Source organism: Pan paniscus, chromosome 1 (assembly GCF_029289425.2).
Source record: "Pan paniscus chromosome 1, NHGRI_mPanPan1-v2.0_pri, whole genome shotgun sequence".
Taxonomy (NCBI): domain Eukaryota; kingdom Metazoa; phylum Chordata; class Mammalia; order Primates; family Hominidae; genus Pan; species Pan paniscus.
The window spans coordinates 47,640,144-47,663,172 of NC_073249.2; the positions used below are offsets into that span (position 1 = coordinate 47,640,144).

The window sequence follows — 23,029 nt, forward strand, 5'->3', positions numbered from 1 at the left end:
AGGGAAAGTTTTGAGCCCTCCCCAGAGCAAAGGCTTGGGCTAAGCTCCCCCTCTGTGAATTGGAGCCAGGCTAGTTAAATTTTATATGTGAAGTGTGGCAATTCGAGGAATGACCTCCACTTTACAACATCCCCTGTCTCCTTGCCTACCAATAGCAATTGACCTGAAAGTCTTGGGCTTGGATGGAAAGGAAACCACAGGCCTAACCCAGCTCCACCCTAGTAGGCTGGGTAGGTGTAACATGACCTGCTCCTCAACCTGGGCTATGGCAGACAGGTACCCGCCCTGGCACACCTGCCCAGAAGTCTGTTTCTGGTAAGGAGCTAGGTGAGTATTCAATAGCTATGGCCCCAGGATAGGGCACTAAGCTCTCTTTATAAGGGCAGGTTCCCATGAGATGGAGTTGGGTAAAGGAAGGAGGCGGGGAGAATATCAATTCAAAAGAAAGAATGAGGTAGCCTAGAAAAGGCTGTTGAGTAGGAAGGAAAGAGTGATAGGCTCAGAGAAAGGGCACTGGGGTCACTTAGAGGACTTGCACACCCTCCAGGCATTGGGGAAGCAAAGAATTTAAGAGTAGAAGCAGTGCAAATATTGTTTGGGTGGCAATTATAATTTTCCTTGGGCACACCCTATGTGGATCTGAAGTAGGCTCTAGTTGGGGTGGCAGAGGTGGAGGGAGGAAAGGAGGTTATGAACAGTTCCTTCCCTTCACCTTCTCCAGGGCCCAGTGAGCTGTCCAGGACTCAGCCCAGGATCTCACCTGAAGTAAGAGGTCCCTACATGGGTTTATTCTCTGCTCATAAACTGGTTCCTTTTATGACACCACCATACCTACCAGTCATTTTGGCAAAGTGACCCCAAGGACCCAAGTCACATTCCAGGGGGGCTTCAGGGCTGCATTCTGTCATACTGTGGTAGGGGAAAAAAGTTTGGAGTCAGCGGGCCTCTGGCTTCCAAGGGGCTCCTGGTGCCCATGGTCTTGCGGGGCAGGAACGGAGGCAGAAGATGCCTCTCTTTTCAGGCCTTGCCCAATTCTTTGCTTTTACCCTAGACCTTTGTGTGCACAGTTGCAATTGAGCCCCTGGAGGGTACTTGGGGCTCCCTTCGAGCAATATGAGGACGCAGGAGCATGTTACAGGGTGCAGGTCTGGGCTGCCTGAGATTTGAGGTGGGAGTGGCCACAGCACCAGGCATAGGGCCCAACCTCCAATTTCCCAGGTCTGCGGGAGGCTGAGGGGAAGGAGAGTGTATATGGGGTGAGAATAGTGAGGTGGGAAGCCTCCCCTGCCCACCCCCCTAAAAAAACCCAGAAACCCCAGCCCCCTGTCTCAGGCCGGTGGAATTTCCTAATTCTCCCTTGGAAGTGCAGTTTCCAAGTCAGCTCAGAGAGTCCCAGGGCCAGCTGTGGTTACACTCACTTCCCCTTTATGAAGGAGCCTCTGTGCCTTGCCGTCACCTTACAAGACCAGTCCCTCACTGTGCGTCTCCCCAAATTACCCGGCTCTCCGATTTTTCACCCCTTCCCAGGGTAGAGCACCAGGCTTCACTCTCTCTCGGAAGTATCCGGCCAGCAGTACGGTCACAAATTCAACGTCCCCTCCCTCCCCTGTTTCATCCTTCCGCCTCCCACCACCTCCTTTCACCCCAGGACGACCCCCGGAGCTTCCGGAACTAGGGTGACCTTGGCAGGGCCGACCTGGGGCTGCAAGCCCCTCCTCCTTCCACCCGCCTGGTCCCCAGGACCCCCGACCCTCACAGGCCGGGCCCCCACGCGCCACAGCCGCAACCATCGAAGTTCAATCAAGTTGCGCTATTGTCTCAGCTCCGTCCAGGTCTCCCGGGCGCCTAAGCTCCTTTCCTTCCCTTTCCACTCCCTAGAGCCCTCCACACACCCACTCCCAGCCCCAGACGCCCGTAAGCCAAACGTCCAGGAGCTCGGAGGCTCCGGCGGCGCAGGCACTCCTCTCTCTGGCGGAAAAGCGAGCGCGGCCAAGACCCTCCTTCTTGCGGACCCCACACCCACTGCCCCTGAGACTGCAGCTGCGGCGGAACTGGGGGGCTGCGGCGGGGCGGGGTGTGCCACAAACCCGACCCCAGCTCTGCGGTCTGGCGGTGAGGCCAGGGGGGTGGGGGCGCTTACCTGCGGGGGAAATTCACCGTTCTTCCGGATCTGGGCAGGGGCAGATGAAGCATCTTCCCCGGCTCAGGCGGCCATTCACCGGGTGGGCACGCAGCGCCCCCCAGGACTGCTCTCGCCTGACACCCGGGGACACCCGAAAAGGTATGAGCTGTGGGCCACGCGGAGGGTCGGAAACCTAACCCTCGCCTGCCCTCCGCTCCCTTTTCTCCCCACCACCCGGGCTTGTACTTACGGCTCCAGCTGTACTTAAAGTGACAGAGCCCCATTTCCCCGCCGCTGACTTCTGTCCCGAGCCCCGGTGATGCAGGCTGCGAGCGGGCTCTTTAACACCCAGAGCAGGTAGACAAAGAGCCACCGCAGCCTCCTCCGTTCCGGTGGCCTCGGAAGCCTGGAGGTGCCGACGGGGCTGGGGGCTCGACCTCCACCTGGGCTGCTCCGGAATTAACCCCTGGGATGCCAGCTGTGGTCCCTTGGGCGCTCTTACTCGCGCTGCACTGGCAGGAGGGGGTGTGAGCAGCAAGCCACTTCTCTCTCGGGCACGGGTGGGTAAGGAGTTGGGGAGGCCTGGGCAGAACCTTCTCCATAGAGGGCTTCCTCCCGGCCTCCTCCTGGCTCCTTTCCAGGCTTTTAGAAATTTCTAAAAATCGGAGCATGGGTCAGTGCATTGCCTAAAACAAGGTCCGTGGAGGGGTGTGGTGGGAAACGAAGGTCCGATAGGGGTACATATTGCCACAGGTTGGCTCAGGACCCTTCTGCTCACAGCTGGGAGCCAAGTAGGATGGTGCGACCTTCCGATGTCCTAACAACCTCAGGGGGTGGGGCCTAACATCTCTCCAGCATTCAGGAGACCACAGATTAGGTGAGGTGTGCTTGCTGGGGGAAGATTGTGGGAGAGAAACAACAGCTCACGCCACCCAAGGATCTGTGTCTTTATCCAGGATGCATTTTCAGCTGACTGGTTAGGAAAAAAACAGTGGGATCCAGTAGCAGGGTCCTCCCTTTGGGTTCCTCCCCCCGAGGGTCCTCCTGGTAACTTCACTCTCCTGGTTCCAGAGAAAGGAGCCCTGTGGGGGGAATTAGCTTGCTGCCCTCACCCTTGCTTCCTCCAGTTCTCACTCTTGGCTCCTGGAAGGGGCTAAGTGTCTATGGTTGGGTCCCAATGCCAATGCGAACTGGGCAAACTGGGAAGCCTACATTTTAGAGATGGACAAATTATACCTGCAGTTTCTTTAAGCGACAAAAACAACAGCAGCATTTTTTTAAGCCCCCTAAAGTGCTGAACTAAGATGACCTGGGACCACAGAGCAGTAGTCTCTAGTGTTTGGGCAGTTTGATGTGACTGAGCCGCACATACAGATCCAGGTCACATGTGTTCTCTTAAGCCTATCTTTCCAGGCCTCAGTTTTTACAGATGTTAAGGGAGAGGTTTGCACTCCTGAACTCCTCCTCCTCACTCTCACTGCCTTTAAAGAGGTCTGGGTGGTGCTTTGAGTCCTAGGAACAGTCCTTTCCCAAGCCCCCCAGCAATGCAGGCTGCCCCTACTATTTTTGGCCCACAGGTCAATGCACTTTGGGTAACTGTACAGCCCATCTGCCCCTACTACTCTGGCTGCCCAATGCCACTGACCTGGGGCTGCAGCTCTAGAGTGATGAACCACAGTTCTTAGACGACAGAAAACCTCAGCAGAAGGACCTCTGTTTCTGGAGAATGGAACAGTTTAAGTTGGAGGAAGGGTCTTTGTTTCTGAGGTTGCATATTGTGGCCAAGTTTTCCAAATATGCTTTGAGATCAAAGGGGAGTAAAGAGCTGCAGTGATCCTAGCACCAATCCCTCAGACTTCCCCCTAGCATGGGGGGCAGACAGATTTTTATTCCCTTTACTCTGTTCTAAGTGGTTTGGGTAGTAAGACTTAGAAAAGATGCACCAGCTCCCAAGCAGACCAGCTCTGAGGGGGAATCAGAGCAAGGCAGATGGTTCTCTCTCACATATTCTTCCATTTCATTCCAGGATGATGTCCCTGGCCAAGCCCTATCCTGGCTCTCCTGTTCTGGTAATGTCCTGAGCCTCCCATCCTCACCACCACCCGAAACAGAGTGAGCACAATGAGTTCTCTAGGGAGGCTCTGTCCACACAGCTGTGCTGGAGCTGGCCTGGGTCATCTGGGGAACAGCTTACAGTGACGTGCCATAAGGGATTCTCTTTAGCCTCAGCCAGCATGGAATCCTGAGTAAAATGACTTTGTCTCAGCCAAAGGAATGTCATCAGCAGGGGATGTTTTTCTCCAGATCTAGCTGTAAGCTTTCCATAAGGTTTCCTCCTTTGTGGTTTTCTCAGCAGGGAGGGCCTGGAAGGAGGGAGATCTGAGGCCTGAAAGGGGTAGGCACAGGGGTTTACTTGGAGGGACAGGGGTCTTGTGCATGGAGCTGAGCTGTTCCTGAACATTCCCTCGCAGCCCCCCAGAGACCATGTGGCTCCATCCCTCATCCTCATACCTGGAGGCCTGCCCACCCTTCCTTCCACCCTCCTCCCTGTGTGTCTCACCTCACACAGGGACTGGAGGAGCAAACCATAAAGAGAACAAGTCTCAGCCAGTAGCTCAGCTCAGGGGAGAGGCTCTCAGCTGAGTCCCCACTGAGCATTCTGGGGTATAGGGTCTCTAAATCACCTCCTTCTTGGGATTGATTCCGGAGCTGCCAGAACCCAACAGAAGGCAAGTTTCCTGCTATAAGTTCCTCTTTCCTTCTTGATGAGGAGGGTAAGTCCCACAGTAGTGTCTACCTTACTGCTTCGTGGAGGTTATGGTGGGCTTTTATAGGGGAAGGAGCAGGATCCCAGAAGCGTTGCTACTTAAATAAGTAACATGCAAATTAGCACCTGCTATTTTCAGGTCAGGGCGCTTTGGGTAATTGGCAGCAGCACTGAAGAGAAATGCTGTCTGGGAGTTTTTTGTGAAAATATGAAAACACAGCCTCCCCTGTCAATGGGGAGCTTCTGCGCTTGAAGGGGCCCTGACCTTGCCTGTCATGAGGGTGTGGCAGAGTGGAAGGGATATGGTGGCACGGTTGTCTTGACTACAGTGGGGGTGGAGGGTGGGGGACGGGCAATGAAGGGGTGACTCTGAGCATGACTGTAGCCTGGGGTGCAGGGAGTGGGGGGCAGCGGAGGGACACATGATAGAGGGGGATGACACCTGCTGAAAGGGAGCTGGGAGTCAGGCACTTGTCCAGAAAGAAAACCCAGCCAAAGAGGGAGAGAGGAAAAAGGCCTGTCTATCTCACATAGGCTTCGTCTGTGCTCCTGTGGGGCTTCTCTTCAAAAAGCCCGTAGGAGCCATGATCTCATTTGTCTCCCGTGCCAGCACTCTCACAGCAGCTCTTTACAAGGGGGAAACTGAGGCATAGAAAGTCCAGGAAATGTCCAAAGCAGAGGGCAGAATGCAGGCTAATATGCATGAGGTCCCTCAGCCAGATTCCTGGGAGGGGGTAATTCTCTCTTCCTTCCCACACCTTCCCCACCTCAAAGGATCTCTGGAGTCACCTTGGCTGAGGCCCAAGGTTCTTTTGGCTGAAGTTTCATTTCCAACAGAGACATCGAAAGATAGTTTATGGGAGGCTCTCCTTGTCTCCTGGACAATAATCTCAGAGGTTGATGTGGTTGGTTAGAATGGGGTAAGAAAAAAAGGGAAAGACTTGAGAAGCAGTTTGGTGTGCTCTAAATTCCAGTGTCGCTTGCCTGAGGGTTTCTGGGTTCCAGGGTCACCTGTCTGGGGCCTGATCACATACCCGATTTCCTGGTGAGCCCCAGAAATGAGACCCTTGAGAGGATTAGGGTCCCAAGGTAGGTATCCACAACTCTGTCCACTGACCTGCCCTCATGTCTTCTCGTTCCCATCAATCATAAGGCTATTTCATTCCTCAGATGGAAAAGCCTGTCCTTGAACAAGTTTTGGCCAGTCAGAGAATGCCCCTCTGGGCCTGTGGGTGATAGCTGGGCCTGTGACTCCTCTGCATCCTAGCCAGGCCTAGTTGATAGCATAGTGGCAGAAGCAGGACAATGGGCATTTTACAGCAGAGTGATTAAAAAGAGAAAGAATTAAACCAGAATGGAGGGGCAGGGAAAGGAAAGAGAAAGGAATTGGGAGAGGGACTTCAGTGAATTAACCCTTTCCATACTATGGCAGGATCAATGGGGAATTACCTGGCCACATCCTTAATCCCAGCTTTCAAAAACCTACTCCCAGATCCCCCAATGACCCTACTGAATCCTGAGGGAATCATCTGTCGTGACCTTGACAGATGTCTAAGAAAATAATTTCCAGTCTCTGTGTAGAAGTTTTCAAAGCATTTTCACATCCATGAGTTTATTCTATTTTCAAATAACCTAGTGATCTAAGGTGAGGCAGGTATTATTATACTTGCTTTAGAACATTAACAGCAAGAAAGGTTAATAATAGAGTGGCCTTGTTTGGCCACAGGTTTAGAAGCCACAGTGACATTGGGTCCAGGTCCAGGCAATGGATTTCTTTACCATTAGCAATGCCTGTGTCTTCCAGAGTTGCTCATGCATGAATGTGGGGCGCTTCTCTCCTTTCCTAGACCAGCATGGCTGCTGTCTTTCCTCCTCAACCTCCAGGCCCTTCCTGCAGGAAATGCCAGGTACCCTGGATCAGACCCAGTTCATGTGGTCAGAAAATCCAGAATGTTTGAGCCAAAAAGGACTTTAGAGAGCATCTAGTTCAAACCGCTCATTTTCACAGAGGAGAAAATTAGGCCCAGACAGGGCAAGTGACTAGCTCAAGATCCTTCCACACAATCCAGGTGTCTTGATTCCTGGGGCAGGCTTCTTTTTACCAGTCAATGGCACCACTTCTTGCCAACTCCCTCCCTGGTGTGGGGCTCAGATTGACAGGTTTGGAAGGTAGATGGGAGAGTTTGAACTGGGGGCACTGGGGGTCAGCAGATGCACAGTGGAGTGTTCCAGAGCTCAGCCCTAATCCCAGCTGAGATTTCTCTGGGGCAGCAAATCAGACAGCTGGAGGAAGGGGTCCTGCTCCCAGCTGTGTTACTGTTCAACAAATATTTATATAACCTTTGAGGAGACCTGCCTTTCTCACCACCCCACAGTTGGGAGGGGCAGGAGAGAGGGTAGACCCTCCAGATCTTGTATAGTGAGCTACCGTCTCAGTAATCCTAGCTGATTATCTTGCTTCCAGTATCCCAACACATCAGTGGCTTTGTGTGCTTCTGAGAACATGAGACAGAGGACCATAGGAAGGGGTAGGGGAGAGGGGCTGTCTCTCCAGTAAGGGCCTGATGGACCCTCACCTGGGGTCACTGGGCAGATGCCAGGGTGTGTGTGAGTGTGTGTGTGTGTTTGTGTGTGTACAAACCCTCCACCTCAAGAGGCCAGGAGCAATCATTTCAGATCAGCTTAAGCACCCATGCCACTGCACTCCAGTGGTTCTCCGTTGCTAATTTGGATCCCAAATCTCTGGGAAACACAAATGAAACCTCATACAATGTATTGAGAAAGTACTGTAAATGATCTTCTTCTTCTTCTTCTTCTTCTTCTTCTTCTTCTTCTTCTTCTTCTTCTCCTCCTTCTCCTTCCTCCTCCTCCTCTTCCTCCTCCTCCTCCTCCTCTTCTTCTTCTTCTTCTTCCTCTTCTTCTTTTTTTCTTTTTTGAGACAGGGTCTTGCTCTGTCACCCAGGCTGGAGTGCAGTGGCATGGACACGGCTCACTCCAGCCTCAATCTCCAATCACTCAAGCGATCCTCCCACCTCAGCCTCCTGAGTTGCTGGGACCACAGGTGCAAGCCATCATCACCAGCTAATTTTAAAATTTTTTGTACAGAAGGAGTCTCGCTGTGTTGCCCAGACTGGTCTCGAACTCCTGGGCTCAAGCAATCCGCCCACCTAAGCCTTCCAAAGGGCTAGGATGAGAGGTGTGAGCCATCACACCTGGCCAATGTTATCTTCTTTAATCCTCAAAACCATCTCCCCACCTCCACTTCTATCCCTGGTGTGAGCCACCATCCATTCTCACTTAGCTAACTGCAGCAGTCTCCCTTCCATGCTTCCTGGTTCCCCTGGTGTCCCTGTGGTCTGCTCTCCTCATAGTAACCAGACAGACCCTTTGCAAAACATGTTGGATCACATCGTCCCTCTCCCTGAAGTCCTTCAGTAGCTTCCTCTCTCTTGGAAGAAAAGCCAAAGTCCTCAGCATGGCACACATGGCCTCTGGCTACCTGTGACCTCATTTCTGGCCACTTGCCCCCTTGCTAACTCTGCTTCAGCCACACTGACCTCCCTGCAGTTCCTTGAACTTATGCCGATTCCTGCCTCTGGGCCTTTGCATATACTCTTCTGTCTGCCTGGACAGCTCTCTCCCCAGTTATCTGCACAGTTTATCAAAGAAACCTTCCCTGACTATCCACTCTCAAATACCCGCTACCCCATCACTCTCTGCCCCTTACCCTGCTTTATTTTTCCTTATGACACACAGCACCACCTAACCTATTGCATGCTTATTTGTTAGCTTGTTTGCCATTTCTTTTTCTCTCTTTTTTTAATTTAATATATATTTTTTAAATATAGAAGGCTTCACAGATTTGGGTGTCATCCTTGCACATGCTAATCTTCTCTGTATTGTTCCAATTTTAGTATATGTGCTGCCAAAGCGAGCACTGCCATTACTTTCTTTTTTCTTTTTTGAGAAGGAGTCTCGCTCTGTCACCCAGGCTGGAGTGCAGTGGCTCAATCTCGGCTCACTGCAAGCTCTGCCTCCCAGGTTCATGCCATTCTCCTGCCTCAGCCTCCCTAGTAGCTGGGACTACAGGCACGCACCACCATGCCCAGCTAATTTTTTGTATTTTTAGTAGACACGGGGTTTCACCATGTTGGCCAGGATGGTCTCGATCCCTTGACCTTATGATCCGCCCGCCTTGGCCTCCAAAAATGCTGGGATTACAGGCATAAACCACCACGCCTGGCCCTGCCATTTCTTTTTTGTTTTGGTTTTTGAGACAGAGTCTCTCTCTGTTGCCCAGGCTGGAGTACAGTGGTATGATCTCGGCTCACTGCAACCTCCGCCTCCTGGGTTCAAGCGATTCTCATGTCTCAGCCTCCTGAGGAGCTGGGATTACAGGCACGCGCCACCATGCCCAGCTAATTTTTGTATTTTTAGTAGACACAGGGTTTTGCCATGTTGGCCAGGCTGGTTTTGAACTCCTGACCTCAAGTGATCCACCCGCCTTGGCCTCCCAAAGTGCTGGGATTACAGGCGTGACCCACCACACCTGGCCATTTCTTTTCATACATGAGTTTAAGAGCAATGCCTATTTTTCCTCCTGCCACATCTGCAGTGTCTGGTATATATTAGGTGGTCTACAAGTGTTTATCGAATGTATGAGCAAATATCACAAGGTGGGCATTCCTTTCAGATAATGACACCGAAGCACAAAGAGGCTAAGTAATGCACATAGGTAGTGAGTAGCAAACTGAAAATTATACCACACCAGTTGGGCTCCAGAATGTTCCATCTACTTTGCTACTCTGCTTCCCAAGAGCAGGAAACTAACCACAAGGACTTGTGGAGATGTAAGAGAGTGTATAAGCCAGACATGGTGACTCACGCCTGTAATCCCAGCACTTTGGGAGGCCAAGGTGGGTGGATAGCTTGAGCCCAGGAGTTTGAGACCAGCCTGGGCAGCATGGTAAAACCCTGCCTCTACCAAAATAAAAAAAAATACAAAAATTAGTGTGTATTTTAAAATTTAAGAATTAGCCTGTATTACATTTTAAACTTAGCATGGATTAAAAATAGCATCGTGGCACTTGCCTGTACTCCCAGCTACTTGGGAGGCTGAGGTGGGAGGATTGCTTGGGCCCAAGAAGTCAAGGCTGCAGTGAACCATGATTGTGCCACTGCACTCCAGCCTGGGTGACAGAGTGATGCTTGTCTCAGGGGAAAAAAAAAAAAAGAGAGAGAGAGATTGTAGAGCTGTTGCCTTCCAAACTTCAGGGGTATCTGATCAGAGCTGGGAAGGGTGGGATCTCTCAGTTGGAACCTCACACAGGGAGCAAGGAGCTCCCTTGTATTTTCCCTGGCTAAATCCAGAAAACAGGGAAGATCAGAGGAAAGTTCACTCCAGCATGGGCACAGGGCAGCTGGCTATCCCCCAGGGCCCCTCTGTGGAGGCTCGCTGTGGCTTGGAAAGGGGCAGTGACAGCCAGATGATAAGCTCTGTCCCTGATCTTCTAATAACACTCAGCAGAATGTCAGCAGTCCTGGGAACCCCAGCTGCTGCAAGTCCCACCACCTGAAATTGTCCATATGGCCATGTATGTGTAGATAGTGTCATTCCTGAACTGCCCTTTGTCATCAAACCCACAGGGGCCAAGACAGAAACCAGACTTCAAAGTAGAGGAAGAATGAGAGATTGAGGCTGGGTAGAGGGGCTGGAAGAGGGTGAGCAGTCAAAGAGGGCAGGGACTAGGTCAGAGATTTGTTCCTGTCTCCCAAGCTGGAGATGCCCCACAAGAAAGAGACAAGGCATGACACAGACCCCTTTTAGTAGGAGCTGGCCAAAGGAGAAGGGGGGTAGGCTGGTGAGAATATACTCGCCTTGCTCTGGGTCACCCCCCCACCCTCAGGCTGAGCACAAGGTCACTCTTCTTTCTCTGGAGGGGTCCCTCCACCTCTCAGACACTCTCTGTGCCTGTTTGGTTGCCGCACACCCCCTGCACATCGGCGGGCCTGTGTCCTCAAACAGTCGATCTTGTGCACACACAGCCTCTTTGTATCCAGCCACCTCTCACACACATTTGGATGGGTCTCACACAGTATCTGTCTGTCTCTCATTTCCACTGCTTGGCGTGCACATCACAAACGTGCTGACTCTGTTTTTCTACCGCACATGCCCCTGTGTCAGCCTCTCCTACCTTGTCTCTCCGTGATCCTGCCCTGCATATTCAGTGAGTGTTGATCTGCCTCCAATGTAGCTATGTGCTTTCAGTCTCTGTGGGCCTGACTCTTTCCTCTGGCCTGCTTTGCAAATCTATACTTTTATGCCTTTTCCTGTGCTTGTTCCATCGTCACACTGATATATAGATGACCACCATTCAGTCCTTCAGCATCTTTGGACCCCCAACCCTGAACACTTCAGTAGGTAAGTCCCTCTGCCTGGCCTGCTGGCCTTTCTTCAGCTGCAGTGAATGGCCTTTTACTGCCAGGCCAGAGACATCTGATAGCCCAGAGGCCAGAGCTGGCCCCTCATGAACATCCTGGACAGCTCAGCCTTTGAGCTGGAGTCAAACAAGGACTTGTATTCACAGAGGCTTGGGTTGCTCCTTCTGCCCTTGGACCAGAATTCCTGACTGTGGCCACTTTGTGGCTCCCCAAAGCAAGACTCTATCCTGGAAGATGGAGAGGTCATGTAAGGGCATTCCAGGAGGGGGTCTCTAACAATGATTCATTGGTCAGTCGACAGCATGGCCTGAGAACCTACACTGCTAGGTGTTGAGGGGAAACAGAGAGAGAGAAGACAGAGTCTCTGTCCTTGGGAAGCTCCTACTCCAGTGGACGCCTGTGATCCCTGCCCCTGACATGCTCACAGGCTTCAGGGACACAAGGGCTGCACACAGAGGGAAAGCCTTCAAGGAGCACATGGTGAGGCAGTAGGTGCACTGGAACGTGCCCAGAATGTCAGAGGCAGAGGCCTGGGTTCTGTTCTGGTGGGGCCACTTTGAGTTATATGATCCTCCCAAGCCAGTTAATCTGAGTTCCAATTTCTTCACTTGTAAATTGGATGGGGGAACAATATCTAATTCACAGTGTTGTTAACATTAAATAAGATAATGCCATATTAGTGTGTGCAAACCATGCATGCTATGCAATTGCGAGAGAATCATAAAAGTGCAAATTACTTGCAGTATGAATTATGCACACAAGTTCCAGGACAACCCGGAGTCCAGTGTGATGAATCAGGAAAGGCTCCCTGGAGGGAGGGGATTTTGCAAAGATGGGTGGGCAACTGGACATCACCACCCAGGCGGAATAGTTGGCCATAGATGATGGCCTTTATAGCTTTGGTTTTCTAGGAGCAACCAAGAGAAGAGATGGAGGTAACATTTACTGACACCTGCTGCATGCCAAGTGTTATTTTTATTCTTTTGTTTTTTTTTTTTTAAGACAGAGTTTTGCTCTGTCGCCCAGGCTGGAGTGCAGTGGCACGATCTTGGCTCACTGCAAGCTCCACCTCCCGGGTTCACACCATTCTCCTGCCTCAGCCTCCTGAGTAGCTGGGACTACAGGCTCCCGCCACCACACCCGGCTAATTTTTTGTATTTTTAGTAGAGACGGGTTTTCACCGTGTTAGCCAGGATGGTCTCGATCTCCTGACCTCGTGATCTGCCCGCCTCGGCCTCCCGAAGTGCTGGGATTACAGGTGTGAGCCACCGCACCTGGCCACCAAGTGTTATTTTTTAAGATGGAGTCCGATCTCGGCTCATTGCAACCTCCACCTCCCAGGTTCAAGCAATTCTCGTGCCTCAGCCTCCCAAGTAGCTGGGACTACAGGAGCCTGCCACCACGCCCAGCTAATTTTTGTATTTTTAGTAGAGACGGGGTTTCACCATGTTGGCCAGGTTGGTCTCGAACTTCCGACCTCAAGTGATCCACCTTGGCCTCCCAAAGTGTTGGGATTACAGGTGTGAGCCACTGTGCCCGGCCACCAAGTGTATTACATACACTATATTTCACTACATGCTAAGAACAATCCTATTGCCATATTCGTATTCTCGCTTAAAATAGATAAACAGCTTTTCCAAAGACTCAGAGCTGGGATCTGAACACCAGGCCTGTCATACTTCCAAACTTGTGTTCTTTCTGTAATATCAGACTACATGGAATTTCCAGGCACCACACAAGCTCAGCTGGCTTATCACAGAACATAAGGAAAAGGTTGACAATTAAAGAGGGGAGACAGTGGACAGGTAGACAGGTGGGCAGAGCTGGTGGGGGAAAAGCCAAGCTCATCTCAACAGCTTCCTTGATCCTTACCCATCCTGATTGTCAACCAAATTGCATGTCATCACACTAGGTGAAAACTCCAGCAGCTAAATTGTAGGTTACTAGGACACACTAGAGGGAGGAGCACTCCTTAGCTAGCATTAGTTGCCATAGCAACTAGAATACCTCCAGCAGCCCCTCTGGAATACCTGGCTTACTCCAACCTTTCACCAACCCTGCTGGGTTTGAACAGACACTGTTACCCAGATTAACGCTGCACAGACTGAGGGGTGCTGCCCACTATTTTAAGAATTAAGGAGGCTGGGTGCAGTGGCTCACACCTGTAATCTTAGCACTTTGGGAGGTTCACGGGGGATTGGGGATTGCTTGAGCCCAGGAGTTTGAGACCAGCCTGGGCAACATAGTGAAACCCTGTCTCTACAGATGTCTTTTTTTTCTTTTCTTTTTTTTTTTTTTTTTTTTTTGCAATGGAGTTTCACTCTTCTTGCCCAGGCTGGAGTGTAATGGCATGATCTCAGCTCACTGCAAGCTCCACATTCCGGGTACAAGTGATTCTCCTACCTCAGCCTCCCAAGGAGCCAGGATTACAGGAGCCTGCCACGACACCAGGCTAATTTTTTTGTATTTTTAGTAGAGGCGGGGTTTCACCATGTTGGCCAGGCTGGTCTTGAACTCCTGACCTCAGGTGATCCACCTGCCTCGGCCTCCCAAAGTGCTGGGATTACAGGCATGAGCCACCGCGCCTGGACTTCTACAGAAAAATTTAAATACTAGCCAAGTGTGGTGATGTGTGCCTGTAGTCCCAGCTACTCAGGAGGCTGAGGTGGGAGGATCACGTGAGCCTAGGAGGTAGAGGCTGCCATGAGCCGTGATTACACCACTGAACTCTAGCCTGTGCAACAGAGTGAGATCCTGTCTCAAAAAAAAAGAAAAAGAAAAAAAAAGGAGTGTTTTGAGAGCCAGGGGTTCACATCTGACCCAGGAATCTAACTCCACACCTTCCTCTTGTCTTTCCTTCCCATCTTTCCTGTTTATAACTGGTGGTATTTGTGTCCCACCTATGCCCCCTGCAGTCACTGTTCCTGTATGTGTTGTCTGAGCACGACTGTGGGCGTCTGTGACTCGAACTCAGGGATTCCTCTCAGCCTATGTGCAGCACGCTTGAAACACAGACCCAATGCCCTCTAGGAGCTGCCCTCAGCCAATAATGAATGGGAGCTGACATATAAATACCCATGCTTCCTTGCCCTTCTGGTGGGGCAACACTGAGGTGTATTCCACGTCATCTCCTAGAAATCCGTAAGCCCCAGTTGCCCACAGCAGTAAGCTGCACATGAACATATCCTGTAGTGGCTTCCTTCTCTCCCCTAACTCACTTTCCCACTCCTGTCAGCACTTTCTGGGCACCTGCCAAATAAACCACTTGCACCCAAATCCTTGTCTCAAGGTCAGCTTCTGGGGGTGCCCGGCCCAAGACATTCTTCATATGCAAGAAACATGTTTGAGTGAAGGACTGACAGCCCAATTAGCCAAGTCATGATGGGAAAGAGGTCATGGTCACTTGTGTGACTCTGTGTGCAGTGAGCTTAGCTATCTGCACAACAAGCACATGCTATACTCAGCCCAGACCCTAAACCACAGATGGGCACCATTTGCTGCACGAGAACATTGTGTGAACAGGTAAAAATGGGTCAAGAAAAATCCATCTTTCTTGGCAAACAACTTATTATGTCATTCTTCCTGTGAGGATCAGAAAGATCATTTTCAAGCATGAAGGTTAATACATTCTTTGTCAAAGAATGTATTATCATCTAGAATGTGTCTGTGACAACTTAGGTCCAGTAGCTTGCTAATGTCTATCATCAAATGGCTGATGAAAGAGAGCCAGCATTTGTTGAGCATTTATGATATCTAACATAAGACAGCATTTATGATATCTAACGTAAGAGTATTAACTAATTTAATCCTCACATCAATCTTACAGAGTAGGCACCACTTCTCTCCACAGTTTTCGGCTGAGGAAACAGGCAGAGGGAGGTGAAAAACTCATCCAAACTCACAGAGCTAGGAAGGAAAAGAGACAGGACACAAACACAGGCAGCCTAGCTGTGAGCCTTCACTCTAAACCATGCTATGGCTCTGCCCATCTGTGGTATGCCTGTGTTGATAAGCCCGTTCTCGAAAGTCTGTTTATTTAACTGCACGCTACAGGATTAAAAGAATATCAAGACCGTGTTGTGAAGCATTCCTTGAAACCTAAGTCAAAGCCCAAATTTAATGTCCTCATCTTCCAAGTTTAAGAAATCTTATTTTGATACTCTAGCAACCCCTAATTAAGGCAGAAGCCATCAGCTAAATGAAGAGAACATTACATGGAGATCGGAATAATAGATTTCTTTTTTTTTTTTTTTTTTTTTTTTGAGATGGAGTTTTGCTCTTGTTGCCCAGGCTGGAGTGCAGTGGTGCGATCTTGGCTCACTACAATTTCCACCTCCTGGGTTCAAGCGATTCTCCTGCCTCAGCCTCCTGAGCAGCTGGGATTACAGGTGTGCACCACCACGCTGGCTAATTTTGTATTTTTAGTAGAGATGGGGTTTCATCATGTTGTTGTTGGTCAGGCTGGTCTTGAACTCCTGACCTCAGGACATCTACCCACCTCGGCCTCCCAAAGTGCTGGGATTACAGGCATAAGCCACCACGCCCAACCAGAATAATAGATTTCAAACTGACAGCTCTTTATACTTTTCAAAGCACTCTTACTATTCTTTTCCATTTGATCCTCTTAAGGCAAAAATGATTACCTTTTTTACAAATGAACAAACTAAGACTCAGAGAGGCTAGGTGGCTTTCTCAGTGCCACAGCAAGTTAGAGCCGTGCTTAGGATTGAACTCCAGATCTCAGAATTAGCCCAGTGCTTCTTCCCTACACCACAAAGAAGCATCAGCCAAGGCTATGTGTATGAATCTGGAGTCAGCATTCTAATTGTTAGATATTATCTTCAATGAAGCAACAGCTATCATCTACTTCAACTACATACTGCTTCCTTTACTGTGGACCCAATAAGTACCCTACCTTTCTATTTTATTTTAATTTTTAAAAGTTATTTAACTTTCTAGAGACAGGGTCTTTGTCGCCCAGGCTGGTGTGCAGGGGTGTGATCATAGCTCACTGCAACCTCAACTCCTGGGCTCAAGGGATTCTCCCTCTTCAGCCTCCTGAGTAGCTGGGACCACAGGCACATGCCACCATGCCCAGCTAAGTTTTAATTTTTTTTGTAGAAACAGTGTCTTGCTATGTTGCCCAGGCCTAGTCTTGAACTCCTGGTCTCAAGCGATCCTCTCACCCTGGACTCCCAAAGTGCTGGGATTACAGACATAAGCCACTGCGCCTAGCCCACTTATTCATGTTTTTTTTTTTTAAGAGATGGAGTCTTGCTCTGTCACCCGGGCTGGAGTGCAGTGGCACAATCATAGCTCACTGTAGCCCCCCCAACTCCTGGGCTCAAGTGATCCTCTTGTCTCAGCCTCCCAGGTAGTTGAGACTATCCATAGGAACGTGCTGCCATGCCCAGGGTATCACTTTGTTGCCCAGGCTGCCTACCTCCCTTTTAGATTTGAAGTCCTTTCAGGAGAGAAACTGAGTTTCCTTCCTGAACTTGAATGTTGGGTCCTCCCGAGGACGGCCCCCTACTGCTCTCTGCTTCTATCCTTGGGTTCCATGAGCAAAAACTAGGCCTGGCCCAGCTGTCCCGCTAGGCGGGATTCCTAAAGACCTACCAGGAAACAGAGAAGGCAAAGGCAGAAGAAGACATAAGAAGTGGGACAACTCTACTCCTTGTCCATTCAAATTCACAAGGGGTCTCTTCTCTTTGTACAAACCACATAAACCCAGTGCTCATTGCAAGAGAATTCTTATCGATGAGGGTGGCTGGGTTGGGTATCTTGAGGTCTGAGAGTCAGACATGAGCCAAGTGGGAGGGCAGTGAATGCAGCTCCTTCTCAGGAGGGTAGCTGCAGAGGCTGGGGCCCTGTCAGCAAGGCTGGAAGTGTCTCTTTAAGGCTTGAGCTCGCTGATTCTGGGAGCACAGAGCCAGCCTGGGAGAAGGCAGGGGCCTACAGTTTATTTTATTTGACATTTTTCAACGTCAGGACACTTCAGAGCCAAAGAGGAAACGAATCCCATCTGTTCTGAGCCCCCAAGCACAGTTCAAGAGGACAGGCTGGGGAGTGGAGGAAGGGGCGGTGAAGAGAAAAATAAGAAGACTGGAACATCCAGCCACACACGGAGGGCAGGAAGCCACCTGATGAGAGAGCCAGGGTGTGGCAGAAGTCGCCAAGGAATCCTTCTGTTCCCGACACACGCTTACAGCACTCGCTCAAGATGGAGCCTGCTGACTCTGTCTAAGGCCCTGTGGCCCTTGGCATAGGTTGCAGGACAGCAGTCCTGTCAGGGCTGTGGACCTCACACCTCTATGTAATGTGAAGGGCACCCTCTGGAGTTGTGGGACTTGGCAGTAGTGTTACTGCACTGGCCTGCAAGTCCCCATCCATTACTGCCACCCAGCTCAGACACAGCTCACCCATTCACATACACAAAAATGGACACATTGAGAGGGAAACCCACATTAAAGTAGGGAGAAGATGGAGGGCCCTCTGACCTCCTCCCATCAGGCACGTGTGCCTCCTATACTCAGTGCCTGCATCCACCTCTGTATGGGTACCCATCCTCTATTTCCCTCCCACTCCAATGGATGCCAGGGATGGAAGGACAGATGGCTGTGAAACTTATCTTCTTATTTAGATTAAATTCCAGACTTTCCTATTTTTAGAAAAACAAATTCCTTTTGTATTTCCAAGTGGTAAAAATGGCCCGAGCTGTCATCTAGGACAGTCAGCAGCCAACTCAAAGTTGTCTGCAGTGTCATGATTTGGATATTACCCTGGCGAGACTACTTCTAATGTCAAGCGGGTGATCAGTCTAGGTGCCAAATTTTAAGAGGATCATTGACGTCCTGAGAGCTTCCAGAGGAGGGTGACCAGGACAATGAAAGGTTCGAAAAACTGGGTCATTGAAAAAAGTACTGAAATAAGCTAGGGACTTTTTCTTTTTCTTTTTGGTCTAGAGAATATTTGAGCTATATTAAGAACATGTTGAAATATTTGGATGAAGAGTTACACCCTTATTCTATTTTTCCCAGATGACAGAATTTGAATCAATAGGTAGAAGTTACAGTGAAGCAGATTTCAGTTGAATATTTAGAAACTTTCTTATAACTTAATTCTGTATGATATGGAATAAGCTTCCCATCACTGTGCCTATGCAAGCCAAGGATGAAAGACTGTCTGTCAGGGATACTGTAGATAAGATTATTGTACTAGATAGGAACATGGACTAGTCTAAAATTACTGAGAAGCTTTAGAAAAATGTGGCTTTCTGGGTAGCAGAGATTCTGCATTGGTAAGTCTGAGGCTTAGAATTTGTATTTCCAAAAAACCCCATCAGCTATAAAACTCTCAGAAGAAAACGTAGGGGAAAAGCTGCATGGCGTTAGATTTTGCAATGATTTCTTAGATATGACACTCAAAGCATAGCCAACAAAAGAAAAAAACAGATAAACTGGATTTCATCTAAATAAAAAGCTTTTGTGCATCAAAGGATACATCTACAGAATGAAAAGGAAACCCAATACACAGAATGAAAGAAAATATCTCCAAATCATACATGTGATAAAAGGTTCATATCTAGCATATATAAAGAACTCTTAACACTCAAAAAGAAATTAAACAACACAATTTAAAAATGGGCAAAGGACTTGAATAGATATCTCTCCAAAGAAGATGTACAAATAGCTAATAAGTACATAAAGCTGCTCCATATTACTAATCACTACAGAAATCAAAACCACAATGAGATAACCACTTCACCTCCATCAGGATGGGTTTTTTCTTTTTTTGAGTTGGAGTCTCGCTCTGTCGCCCAGGCTGGAGTGCAGTGGTGCAATCTCGACTCTCTGCAACCTCCGCCTCCTGGGTTAAAGCAATTCTCCTGTGTCAGCCTCCCGAATAGCTGGTATTACAGGCACGCACCACCATGCCAGCTAGTTTTTGTAGTTTTGGTAGAGATGGGGTTTCACCCCACACCAGTTGGCCGGACTGGTCTCCAACTCCTGACCTCAAGTGATCTACCCACCTCAGCCTCCCAAAATGCTGGGATTACAGGTGTGAGCCACCGCGCCTGGCCAGGATGGCTATTATAAATACAAACAAAACAGAAAATAGTAAATGTTGGGGAGAATTCGGAGAAATTAGAACCCTCATTCATTGCTGGTAGAAATATCAAATGGTGCAGCCATTGTGGAAAACGGTATGGTGGTTCCTCAAAACAAACAAACAAACAAACAAACAAAAAACACATAGAATTACCATATGATACAGCAATTCCATTTCCAGGTATATACCCAAAAAGAACCGAAAGCAGGGACTTGAATAATATTTGGACACTAATTTTCAGAGCAACATTCTTCACAATAGCCAAAAGGTGGTAACAACCCATGAACAGATGAATGGGTAAACAAAATGTGGTGTATACCTACAACAGAATAGAGTTCAACCTGAAAAAAGAATGAAATTCTAACGCTACAACATAAATGCTCTCTGATGACATTATGCTAAGTAAATAAGCCAGTCATTAAACAACAACAACAACAAAGACTGTATGATTCCACTTATATGGGTTACCTAGAGTAGTCAAATTCATAGAGACGAAAAGTAGAATGGTGGCTCCCAGGAGCTGAAGGGAGGAGGAAAGGGTAGCTACTGTTTAATGGGTACAGAGTTTCTCTTTGGGGAGAAGACAGAATTCTGGAGATGGACATGATGATGGTTACACAGCAGTGTGAATGTACTGAATGCCACTAAACTGTACACTTTAAAATGGTTAACATAAAATGGTAAATTTTATGTTATACATATATAACCACAATTTTTAAAAATAAATCCTTTTTAAAAAACATGTATGATTATTCTGGTAGCAGCATCAGAGTCACTTTCTTCCTTCTAGTTTGCTGACTTCAGTTTGAAGAATTTGCCTTCTTTGGTTTGCTGACTAATGACCTGAAAGGGGCCTGGTCACTGGAGGGAGTAGGGAGAGCTGACTTGAGACTGAACAGGGGCTTGGCAAGAGCCGTCAAAGGGATGATCCCCCCGCAGATAAACAGAGTGTGGAGAAAGCGCCAGAATTACTGTCATCTTTTATGGCTCACTCGGATAGCTTGGAGCCGATTATGTCACCCAGTGGGGAAAGATCAGCTTTTCTGCTGGCCCAGTGCTGGGAGCTCTTGGGAGGTGGGAAAGTAAATTGCAGTGGGCCGAGGCTGATGGGTGGGCAGGGGTGTCGCAGTGTGGAGGGAAGCGCTGAAGCTATCCCTACAGGGAACAGTCCTACCCCTTTAATGACTAGAAAAACAGTTTTTTAAGAAATAGGACATTTTCTAAATTATAACATCTAGATGGAAACCACAGTGGGGATGAGAAGACCAACAGGAGGCTGAGCAACGACAGCTCAGGTTTGCATGTTCACTTAAAGAGTCGCTGGAATCCAGGTTGCCCTGTTACTAATTAAAACAACAACAACACTTAACCATGAAAACACATAATCGAGGAGTGACTGTTTACATTAAATTGCTGGGGATTATAAGTTGATTCCCTTCAACTCTGACTTCTCAGATGGCCATGTTTACAGTCCCGGCAGGGAAGTTAACAAACTCGTGTTAAGGGTTACTGCTAACTGAAGGTTGACCATAAAAAATGCATGTGAAATGATCTTGTAAACTAGCATCACAGTTTACAGGAAGGTCCACTTTATGGATATTGCCATGCCAACAATTGATTCTGTGTTCCCCATGCAAACTCCAGGCTTCCCAAAGCTTACAGCTGGGGGCTGTGCAGGGAAGGCAAGTTCTTATTCATGCTAGTCTCGGTGAACTCTAATTTTTAAAAAATGGATTCGGGAACACACATCCTGTCCAGAGGAAGGAGGATAAAGCAAGGGTGTTAGAGGGGGGATAAAGGGGGTCTTTCCTACCCTTTCCCCCTGCATTCCATGCCCCCACAGCCTATTATCTATGCCCCTGGGATTGACCAGCTGCTACTAGATCTGTCTTTGCTGCTGATGCTGAGTAAGTGGGACTCTGGTCAGACTACACACCCCTGACGGTAAGAATCATGTCTCTCCATCAGTCTGGGACTCTAATAACAACAAAAATAATATAGCAACAAAAATAATAGCTATCATTTAGTGAGCATTTACAATGAGCCAGGAATTATTCTAAGTACTTTACATATATTAACCCATTGAATCCTCATCAGAACCCTGAGATAAGTTCTACTGTTATCTGCATTTGACAGATAGACAAATGAAATAAAGCCTGGGGAGGTGAACCAGTTTGCTCAAGCTCATACAGCTAGTTAAGAGCCGGAGGTCCTGCCACCTTCCTCAGACTGCGACGTCTCCAAGCAGGGCTCCTGTACCTTTCAACACTTGGGGTATTTTCTGCCATGGCCATCAGGTGGGTTGGTGGGGTGAAGGGCTCTCAGAGGGATCTCGTTTCCATCAGTTTGGGAGCTGTGCTGGGCAGGGGTCCCATCACCTCCATCAATCTGGGAGCTGTGCTGGGCAGGGGTCCTATCACTTCCCCTGTCTGGAAGCTCCCTAGGGTCTAGGGCTATGGTTCTTCTAACACATGGGGGACTTTCTAAAGACTCAGCCCCGCAGGGCTTGTGCCACCCTCTGCACCCTCTGCACCCTCCTGGGATTCTCAGAGGAGGGCAGTAACCTGACACTTCCTCAGGCAGTCCCTGGCAGCTTCCTAGGGCAGAGGCTGTGTGGAGCAGCTCCTCACACACCTTGGCTCTCCTTCCTGCCCAGCACAGGCCTCTGACCACAGAAGGAGCTCAGGATCTGTGCACTGCATGGCTTTTCTCTGGTCCCAGCTCCAGGCTGGCGGATCTGAGCGTGAGCGCGAGGTTGGGCTGGCCCCTGGGATTTAACAGGCAGTAAACAACTCCATTCATGCGTCAGTTGTTTTGCTCCAGAGCAGCCTCATCAGCTGGACAAGCCCTAACCAGATCCCTCCAAGTTCTCTGCAGGGGTGGAGATGGGGGTGGGGAACAGTGGATGGCCTGGAGCTTGGCTCTGGTCTTTTCCGAGGAGAGGCTACTTTCCACTCCCTTGAAGTCTGGGATTTTTATTGGGGAGAGGCAGGCCCTGGCAGTAAGATATTAAGTCCCTGAGAAGGAAGGGAAGGGGTGCTGCTGCTACTTGTATGGCCCCTTGGCAGAGGAGGGCACCAGCAAACCAAGAAGGGAGAGTGGAAGTGGCAGTAGGCTAAGAGGTGCTCCAGAGAAGCTTCCAGAACCACTGCCTCTCTCTCCTGTCTCTGGGCTTGGAAGAGTTGGCCAGGATCCCCCTAAGCGCCCAGCACTTCATTCTTCCTATCCTCTCTTCTATCCTCCCAGACCAGGAGAGGACAGCCAGAATGAAGTGCTGGGGGCTTGGGGTCCTGGCCAACTCTTCCAAGGTTGGAAGGCATAGGCACAACTCTGTCAATTAAGGCAGAAAAATATAGGAAGATGAGGGTCCCTGCAGGGCAAAAGGCAGGAAAGAAGGATTTGACACGCTGGGTAGGGATTAGGAAGTTGCATGATTGGTAGAAGGTTTGCACAGGAAGAAACCCAAGGAGCAGACACCGAGGACCACAGGGGTCGGATAGGGAACTGAGGGGTTAGGAACCCCTGGCAAAGGAAGTGGAGCTACTGCTGCTACTCACTGTTTGACTAGCGATTTCACCCACAAGCTC

The 23,029-nt window shown here is 49.3% G+C and overlaps 1 protein-coding gene and 1 pseudogene across 13 annotated transcripts in view; both read right to left on the reverse strand.

Moving 5' to 3' along the window:
- The window catches only part of NAV1 (neuron navigator 1), a 287,649-nt gene that overhangs the window by 84,478 nt on the left and 180,142 nt on the right, over window positions 1–23,029 (reverse strand). For 2 of the 13 annotated variants that reach the window (XM_055109805.2, XM_034943504.3), the window contains exon 1: window positions 2,141–2,358. The exons of 9 other annotated variants lie outside the window; for them this stretch is intronic. In XM_055109805.2, coding sequence (XP_054965780.1) covers window positions 2,141–2,193 — 53 coding nt within the window. In that variant the 5' untranslated portion in view covers window positions 2,194–2,358. Of the gene's footprint in view, window positions 1–2,140; window positions 2,359–23,029 lie in introns of those variants that run through there. 2 more of the 13 variants (XM_057301711.2, XM_057301710.2) reach the window with 1 other exon arrangement.
- LOC112438308 (U6 spliceosomal RNA) lies at window positions 8,728–8,827 on the reverse strand (annotated as a pseudogene).